General features: G+C 45.7%; 1 protein-coding gene across 1 annotated transcript; it reads right to left on the reverse strand.

Moving 5' to 3' along the window:
• Positions 1 to 8858: 8858 nt before the first annotated feature.
• hoatz (HOATZ cilia and flagella associated protein) lies at positions 8859 to 9317 on the reverse strand. Its single transcript, XM_029507987.1, has one exon. The coding sequence runs from the start codon at positions 9315 to 9317 to the stop codon at positions 8859 to 8861; it is 459 nt and encodes a 152-aa protein (XP_029363847.1).
• Between the last annotated feature and the right edge of the window lie 461 nt (positions 9318 to 9778).

The following is a 9778-nucleotide window of genomic DNA, read 5'->3' on the forward strand; positions in this document are numbered from 1 at the left end:
GTTCCTTCACACTGCTGGAGACAGAAAAGATGCTGAATAACGTCACCTCTAGCTGTTAACGCTAACGTTAGCTGTGTAGCAGTAAGTTAACATTTAGCGACTTTGATGAGCAGCAAACAGAAATAACAGGAAAACAGTAAATGCTGAGCAGACTCAGTTACACAGCAATAAATGTCGGTCTGTCCTGCTCCAGTTTATTATCATAGAAATGATTTGTGAGTCACGGTTCAGATCCAGATCAAGTTTCTGGTCCACCACCATGAGAACTGGCTCAGGACAGGAAGTTGATGTGCTACGTGATGTGAAAATGCTACACATAGCACGTTCCTGACAGTGAGGTTTAAAAAGTACGTGTCTGTGTTTGAATTTACGGTCCAGAGGTTTGAACCTCATCAGTCCTCAGCAGCTTGGTGACGCTTTTCACCAACATGGAAGATGAACCACCCAAAGGACAAGCAAAGACGTGTTTTTCCTTTCCTCCTTCAATAATTGATTTTATGAAGAAAAACTATTTCTCAACCAGCGAACCGGCCTCAGCGCCTCATTTAGCTTCCTCCGACAAATTTAATTAAATTTTGACTTCAGTCAGTTTTGGGAACCGAGCCGCCTTCCCTCCTGAAACTACAGAATCAGCTGATCTGACTCTCTGAATCCGTCCATTCTCATCCTCCATCTAGAGTCACAGCTCCACATCGGGCGCTCCTATTGGCTCCGGTGGATGATGTCACAGCCAATCAGAGGCCTAGCTGTCAGAGTCTGTGGCTTAGTCCTGTATGCTTCTGAGTTTATTGTGTTGGCAGAATAAAGACAGAGAGACGTGGACAATCAGACATTTAGAGCATCAGAGGCTTTGACGTCATTGTTATCTATAAAATATATTTTCATGGAAAGTGACGGTTCTGTTCTGTTTCACTGAGAGGAAACGTGACCGGCAGCCTCATCAGTCGGAGGTCAAAGGGTCGTTCCTCTCACGGCGTTAATGTGCTGAACAGTCACGGGGTCCTTGGAGGGCCTGCAGGGAGCCGTTCACCTTTGACCTCTGTGGAAATTACCTGCATTAATTTTCTATATGTGAGTCTCAGGGGGATATACCGAGGAGATAAATCCTAATCCTGACGGAGGGGAGGATTCAGAGCGTCAGTGTCCGACTCTGAGGGGTCACAGATGTGTTGTATCCATCCATTCAGATTTTTGACAAGCCGACGTTTCTCTCGCTCCCGAGTGTGGAAGGCGATGAATCACCGGCCCGGACTGAAATGGATTTTGTGCGCTGATTGATTTGGTGAATCACAGTCTGGCTGTCCTGAGTCCAAACCTCTGAATCACTGCTCACGTCTTCAGCTTCAGCGTTGAGCTTCGTGATGAATCTGAACCAAATAATTAGTCAGCCGCTCGAAGGGAAGGTTGACGGCAGAGTTTAGAACTGGAGAAAAATACAGCTGAATCAACAATATTTACTTTACATTGATATCAAAGAAAAAATGTAAATTCTGTTGTAAGTTCGGCTGATTTTGTGCACAAATCGACCCGTCTGGTCCCTGGACAGTTTTTTCTAATTCCCCTGCCTCCCTGAATGTCTGTACAGCCCTGCATTTATTAATGATGATAATAATAATAAGGATTATTATTATTTAGCTTGTTTAGCAGTTGGGGAAACACTGATGTTGACATGATGAGTACAGTGAGAGGAGCTGACTCACTTTCCAGCCATCTGGCCATTTTGTTCACTTTTGAGAGAGAAATATTGATTAGAGCAGATTTAACCCCCCCCCCCCAAAAAAAAAGAATCAGATGAGGCTGTCATCATGTTTGGGATCAGGTTTGGACATTTGTGGTGAGTTGGACAGAAAAGCAGCTGCTGAGGACGCCTGGCCCGAGGAGTCGGGCTTATGTAAAGCGTGGATTGTGACCAGCAGGGATTAAATTGGCCGAGGACGTTTTGGGGTCGGCATAATCCAAACACAAGTTTCTAAATCCTCGTGCTGCCTGACTGTAAAAAGTGCTGGACTATAGTGGCTCATCAACCTTCTGTGCACTGATGTCGCTTCTGTTTGAATGTATTCACTTACATATATTCATCTATGTATTCCACTTCCTGCTTCCTGACTCTTTTTTTCAGTTCCAGCACGTTAAACACACCGACTGATCGTCTCCTCCAGGTCAGAATTAACTTTAAATCTTCCTGCAAAAACAGCACAGAGCACATAACAGTAAATAGAAGAGACAAAACAATCCCAGCTTCACTGCGACTGATGCTGTTGGGCTTCTGCTGAAGGGAGATAAAGATTTTCTACTTCTGTTCCAGTAAATCTTCTCAGTGTGTTTGTCTTCTGTTCCAGTTCACACTCCTGCAAACAGAATTAGAGCTGATGCTAACACACGCTAACATTTTCAGAGTCAAACTGAGCTGCTAATTTTTGGCCGTGTCTGCAGCGCGCCTGATGAATATGGATGCAATATGGAGCAATATCCGGACCTGATTGGTCCAAAATGGAGACAAAAGGCGGCGGGAGCACTTCTGGGTTGCGTTGTTGTTTTCCTCAGTTTTTAAACTCTGTGATCTTCCAAAGTGACGAGCTCAAAAAACACCCGATTTTGTAGGTTTGCGTGTTTTTGTTTTTAGATAAATGGCAGAATCTGTTGCTTCATGTGGACTTTTACTGAAATCGGGTTTGTTGATTGGTGTTTGAAAAGCAAGCGTGCTTTTATGGCTTTAGATTTTTGGTGTTGTGTCACAATTTTAGCATTTCTGATGACAGAATGATGTTCAGTGTGATGGACAGGAGAAGGATCTGGAGTCTCAACGCCTGTAAACAGACGTCAGCCTGTAAATGTCCCTCCTCCTCCCTTATATTGAAGTCTATGGGAAAATGTCCCTCCTCCCTGATGAGTTTTGCTCTCAGTCTCCAGTTTACAGTCTTCAACACAACATGATGTTCATTTTTTTAAACGATGCTCCATTTAGAGGGCAATAGACCAGGAAGGAGGGGAGGGGTTAGGGGGCGGGGCTACAGACTGAAGCATCCAATCAGGAGAGAGGACAGAGAAGGTCAGATCCACCTTCTCCTCCAGATTAGAAAGCAGCAGTTTACAGACTGAAGGGCGACGACAGTGATCTTTCATTCAGACTCATTTTATGGATCCGATCAGCGTTCATGTTTAATTCATGTTTAATTCGACGAACAGAGAAACACGACTTCATGATGTTACAGTGAGTTTATGGCCTGAACCTCGGACCTCTGGAGGATGATTGCCTTTTTCTGATGAGTCAACATGAACGGACTGTGGGGCTGTGATGAGATGCAGTTAAAGCTTCTGTTTCGCTGCCTTGCTGGACGTTGGAGGATTTCCAACAGCAGAGCCAGAGAAAGACGCAAAATGTTAATTCATTTATAAAAATACACTCATTGATTATTGATCCACATGAGCCACTTTGTAAAGTTCACTTTTTCAAAATAAGACAAATGAGGTGATGAACTGTGGCACTGACATTTAGGGATGCTTTTATACAGTTACATAAACACGAGCACTCTTAATCTTCATAACGAGCTGACATTTAATCAGTGAATTATTATCTAAATCAAAATATAAATGTTATCTTTATATTTTCAATACACGTTAAAGTGTCAGCTCACTGAATGTGACAATGTAAAGTTAGAAACTGAACTTTGAACAGTTTTATATTTTTACATATTTATATTTAAACACCAAACCTAAGTGCGTTCAAACTGAGGAAACACAAAAACCTAGAAAGATAAAGAAAATATATAATGGAAATAAATCCAGTAAATGACTGAATGAAACGCTGCGGAGGTAATATAAATATGAATGACTAATAGTATGTGAAAAATATGTAAATCAATAAACTAAAAATGAAATTAATAAATAAATATAAATATTCTATTAATAGCCAGAATAAAAACGACCATCTTGAGTTTGCTTTTAAAATATGAACACTTTTTAAAATGATTATCTGTCGACCAAAAAGGTTCAGAAGGTAAAAACAGACATTATAAGACCAATTCGACCCAAAACACTGCTGAAGGAAACCTGAAAGTTTTTGTCGTTTGTGTGAAACCTTGGTGATGAATGTCTCATCTCAGCGTCGGGCCTCGGACGATTTATCGGATGTGTATTTCTGCGCTGCCTTTGAGCTTAATGGGACCTGATGACAGAAATCCTTCTTCTCAAGATGGAGCTGCATTTTTCAGCAGGAACAAACAGGCAGAGTGACCTTCTCCATTAATGAAACACAGAATTAAACAGGCCAACTGACATCACCGCCATTACTAACACAAATAGATTGAAGACGGGGCATCTGGAGCAAAGGGGGGAGGGCAGGTTGGAGGTTTACATCAAAAACAGATGATACAACTCATTTGTAATGAGAAAGCCCCCCAGTGCCAATAGACCTTATTCCCATGACCCCCCCCACACCTGTTCTGCCTCTGCAGAGGCCGATCGATGCAGAACCGTCCTTATTAACTCACATTCAGTGTCTCTGGATGGTTTGTTTGCTGTTTGAGTTCATGATTTCCTCATCAGGCTAAAGATCCTCTGAGCATACCAGCTCTGATTGGCCGATTCTGTGAAGATGCATCTAAAACAGGATCAATCATCAAATCACTCAACTCTAAAATCTGTTGAATCATTTCCCCGTTGGAGTAGAAGAAGTGATAAAAAAAGGGTTTTTCTGTGATACTGATTTTTTTATAACACTGAACACTGAACAGCTTTTATTCTCGTCTCCTGCCATCACAGTTTGGAGCTCCTCCGCTCTCAGACAGTAAAACTGCAATATGTAACTTAATTAATTAAAAAATAATTCTCATTGTTAACAATCAATACAATCAGAGAGGAAAACGAGTCTGTGGCCCGACTGTGTGGATATTTGATGGCAGCTGAAGTGTTGCAGAATGTTAATTCAGTGCATGCGGAGCTGAAATGAGGTCCAGTAAACGCCTCGTCAAACATCTAGCTCGACGTGGAGCTGGATGGATTTGTCCAGAAGGACCAGGAAGGCCTGTTTGTTTCCAGAGCCAGTTCTTCTGTCTGCTGCCAAGATGTAGAGGTACAATATCGAACATGTCCGTGTATTAGCAGTAAAATGTTTTAGTGCGAGGCTCCATCAAACATCCAGAGTGGCACTTTAAAGGAGCTCTGAGACGGTTCTGGTCCCAGAGGACGGCTCAAAGTCAGAGAGCAGCAGCGAGCCTGCTCATTAAAAGAGTGACTTTCATAAGCCGGCCCGTCGTGCTGATCACCAGTAAAGCAACCCGCTGGGCCTGCAGCTTTTAAAGGAGAGGGGACGGCCATATATCACCTCAGGGACACGTCCCTCTCTGCTCTGTTGGCACCAGGTGCTTTGTTTCGTTGTTTCACACGTCTTTTTCTTGTTTTACACAACAGGTTGACAGAGAGGCTGCAGACGGACCCATAAATATCCTCGTTGCTTCTGTGCAGCTGTCTGTGATCAACCGACCTCCGACCTCAGAGTCCAGTTACCCCCCAGGGTGGACCACTGAGCCCGAGGAGGCCGATCCACCACGGGACTCTTACTGGGATGTTGCATCAGGGAGCAGCTCTTTGATCTGTTGTGTCTTCAACCCAAGTCGACAGGTTGATGGCCTGATGGTCCAACTGGGAGGAGACCCAGAACCAGCTGGAGCGACTCAGGTCCCATCTGGCCCGGCAACATCTGGACTAGCCTGTTCAACCTGCTGCTGTCAGCAGAACACAGACGGATAAAAACTGTTCAGGACACAAAATAAACTAAAACCTGCAGTAATTGAATTTCTCCACCAGGAGGCAGAAAAACAGCAGAACGAGGTGAACTATAAACCTGGACCAGGACTCTGCAGCCTGTAAAGAGAAACCTTAGACCAGGATTCAACCTAATTACCAGAGATCAGATTGCACTGAAGTCTCTGGGAAAATGTCCCTCCTCCTCAGTAGTTTCCGGTCTTTGGGTTGGACTTTGTGAAGTACTCTGAGATCAAGGCCATCTGGACCGCTTTGGTTCAGACAGAGGATAATCTTTGGTTTACCTGACAAACCCAGTGGGCCGTCACAGTCCGACTCACATGGGGAGGCCTCTGAGTTTGGAGCCGCCCTGTTGGCCTCGGTCTGGATCAGGAACATGGAAGACTCTCCTCTGAAGGTGTGAGCAGGCTAATGCTACGCTACGTTAGCTGGTTGACACCGGGACTCTGGGACACCAGCAGGCGACAAATAATCTGACCTGAACGCCGGCGAGCTGAGCAGATGAATGATAATGATGTTTATCAAATCAAGCTGCTCTCTATCGATTCATTCTGGAGACGTCGGAACAAGTTTATCAGTGAGTTTCTGCTTTAATCATCAGATGGTGACACACACACTGTCCCTCTGCAGGGACGTGCAGCGAATGAGATGAAGGAAAAACTTGTTGATCACAAACACTTATTCCCACAGCAAGGGAGGTGTGTGTGTGTGTGTGTGTGTGTGTGTGTGTTTGTGTTGTGGTGGCATTACTCTTCATGTATCAGGGAAGGCAGCTGATGTTTACAGCCTTACTCTTATTTATTTAGTTTTTTTATTGATTAAACTTTGTCACATAATAATTTATGTCCAACAGACACAAACAGACGCACACTAACAATAAGTCTAATTTGCTCAGGGAAATTAAAAGTTTAAATAACTATCAGATTTTAAAACCTGTCGAATGTTCTTCTTCCTGCTGTTTGTTTGATGAAATTAAATGTTTTTACATTTTTATGTTTTCATTAGAAACTGATGAAACTGACAGAAGTAGAAACGTTTGTACGATTGATATGTCAGCGTTAACTGTTCCTGGGAAAGAGTTTTTCAGAGTGGCGTTCATAGAGAATTCCCATCAGAGATGAAGAAGACCAGAAAAATAATCATGGATCTAAAACATCACGCCATACTTCCAGAAAATACAGAACTGAAGGTTTCCAACAACACCAAATTTAAGACAGCTGCACCTTTAGACTCAGCTGAACATCCATCAGATCAGCTCAGGCTGTGCGGCCTCCTGAGGCTCTGTATGAAATGTCAGTTAAATATCAGGAACATCAGCTCCCACTGACCATAATACTCCCCCAGAGCGCCGTTCTCATATGAGCTGTAATGAAGCACAGCAAACTGAGAAAGCAACAGCTGGCGTGCAGATATTACGGTGATCGTTTTCCACCCCGGAGAGAGAAGACTGCTTTGCCGAGATATCAGACACCAACACAACCGCAGAGTTTCTAAATTTTATGGTGAATTAGCGAAGTGAGGGGAAGTCAGCAGCTCCAGAGAGACAATGAGTTAGGAGGAAGATAAACAACTTCAGCTGCAGCGTCCTCACCTTTTTATTTAGAAAACTGATTTCACACACACACACAACGTCAATGAGCTTCTGCTGACACCTCATGGCAAATTCTCATCATGACACAAACTGAAACCTGCACACGAGCTGCACAGCTGAATATCTGCGGGCCTTCAGGTTTAAAGGTCTACAGGCAGACCGTCAGCACTTCTGCCACTTTGTGATGTCACAACAACGCAGCCACGCCCACTTAGTGAGGTTGCTCACCTGAAATCTGATTTGTTTTTATGGAACGCTGTGTGTGACCTAAACTGGACTTATTTTGAAGCTGCTCCTGAAGCCTGTGGACGGGGAACGTCACAGATAACGGACCACAGACCAACAGCCAGCAGGACGCTTCCTGTCCTATTATGGTTGTCTTCTCCGCTCGACGTTCTCAATTTGAATATCCACACAGGCTTCACTTCACGAGACTGTTCAGGTGGCTCTTTGTTTCGCTGTGAGGAACTGTGTCTCATCACAAATTATCCATCCAGTTCTTCGTGTTGTTTCTTTTTTGTAAAGCTACAGAGCAGGAAAATGTTTCTTTAAAGTGTCCCTCGTGTGTTGTGTGTTATTTTTGTTCATTTTGTTGGTAAGCACGTTGTTGTCGCTGATAAAGAGAAGAGAAAACTCTCAGGTCAGAGTCTCATCAGGAGGGAGAGGGACATTTTCCCATAGACTTCAATACGGTCTGTGGTCTTTAGTTTAGCTGCAAGTTTTAGGCTCCTCAGACACACAGTGTGTGAGTAGATTCTAAAGGTCAAAGGTCACCGACCACAAACTGTTTCTGTTTAAAATGAAATAAACAGGGCCGTGATCTGGACCGGGTCTGAGAGGTTCTGCTGTTTTCAGGTAAATGGAAAACGAAGCTTGTTTCTAATGTAAGTCCACTTTAATCTACAGATGGAGTCCAACGGAACCAGATCAGAGTCCAAACTGAAGCAGGTATTTGTTTGTGTTCTGTTCTGGGGTCCCGTTCCTGTGCCTGTTCCTGGTCCAGGTCCCGGTCCCAGTCCAGGTCCCGGTCCTGGTCCTGGTCCCGGTCCTGGTCCCGGTCCTGGTCTCGGCCCTGGTCCCGGTCCAGGTCCAGGTCCCGGTCCTGTTCCTGGTCCCAGTCCTGGTCTCGGCCCTGGTCCCGGTCCAGGTCCCGGCCCCGTTCCCGTTCCAGGTCCTGTTCCCATTCCCGGTCCTGGTCGTGGTCTCGGCCCTGGTCCCGGTCCAGGTCCCGATCCTGGTCCCGGTCCTGTTCCTGGTCCTGTTCCTGGTCCTGGTCCTGGTCCTGGTCCTGGTCTCGGCCCTGGTCCCGGTCCAGGTCCCGATCCAGGTCCCTCCCCAGGTCCCGGTCCTGGTCCTGGTCCCGGTCCCTCCCCAGGTCCTGGCCCCGTTCCCGTTCCAGGTCCTGTTCCCATTCCCGGTCCCGGTCCTGGTCTCGGCCCTGGTCCCGGTCCAGGTCCCTCCCCAGGTCCCGGCCCTGGTCCCGGTCCCGGTCCTGTTCCCGGTCCTACTGCAGCTGTTGGACCAGCTCCTCGTCCTCTGGCTCTGGAGGGTTTTCTGGTTTCAGGACTCTGCCGGACTTCTCGGAGGGTTTGTGGCCCAAAGACAGCAGCTCCCTCCGGATCCTCTGCTCCCTCTGCCGCCGCAGCAGAGCCAGGATCTCCTTCCTCTGGTCGGCCATGGCCTCGTACCGCCGCCGCTCCTCCTGTCTCTGATGGAGGGTAGGCCCGCTGGGTGGTCCGGAGGGTCCGGAGGGTCCGGAGGGTCCGGAGGGTCCGGACGGTCTGGACGGTCCGGACACCGGAAGCCTCTGCCGGATATCGGCCGACACCAGCCGGGACTCGAGCGGCGGCAGCAGGGACAAGGAGCTCCAGAGCTGCCGGGCGTGAGACACGTCCTCCGGGGAGGAGCCCTGAAACACGGTGAAGAACCGGTCCAGGTCCGGAGGATCCGAACCGGAACACATTTTTCACTTTTAAAGGGAATGAAACGGAAACTGGCGATGTTTACTTCGGTAACCATGGAGACAGGCCAGACTGCTACGGCAAGTCGGCAGGGAGAGGAGCTGAAAGCTTCGCGGAAATAAAATGCCTTTAAATGCATTTTATTTTGTTAAAAACGGTGTTTTAGTGAAACTATTCACGATGCTTCAACCAGCTTTTATTATATTAAATACCACCAAATAAAAAAAACATATTTTTTTATTCAAAACCTTTTTAGCTCCAAGTTTTTATCTTTGAATGAACGATCACATTTTCAGGCCTGAACATCAGATAAATTTATTTATATTTATTTAACCGAAAGAAATCAAATCAAATAATATATAGATGAAGTAAAATTTTATTCATGAAATCTTTTCCTGAATGACAAAATAACTTGTCCTTCAGTCTTAAATCAACATCAGCCAGTAACATGTCTTTACAGGTG

This window comes from Echeneis naucrates, chromosome 8, assembly GCF_900963305.1.
Source record: "Echeneis naucrates chromosome 8, fEcheNa1.1, whole genome shotgun sequence".
NCBI classification, from domain to species: domain Eukaryota; kingdom Metazoa; phylum Chordata; class Actinopteri; order Carangiformes; family Echeneidae; genus Echeneis; species Echeneis naucrates.

What these genes read in the sequence shown, in the direction of transcription:
- hoatz (XM_029507987.1), bottom strand. Translation starts at nt 9,317, where the DNA reads ATGTGTTCCGGTTCGGATCCTCCGGACCTGGACCGGTTCTTCACCGTG.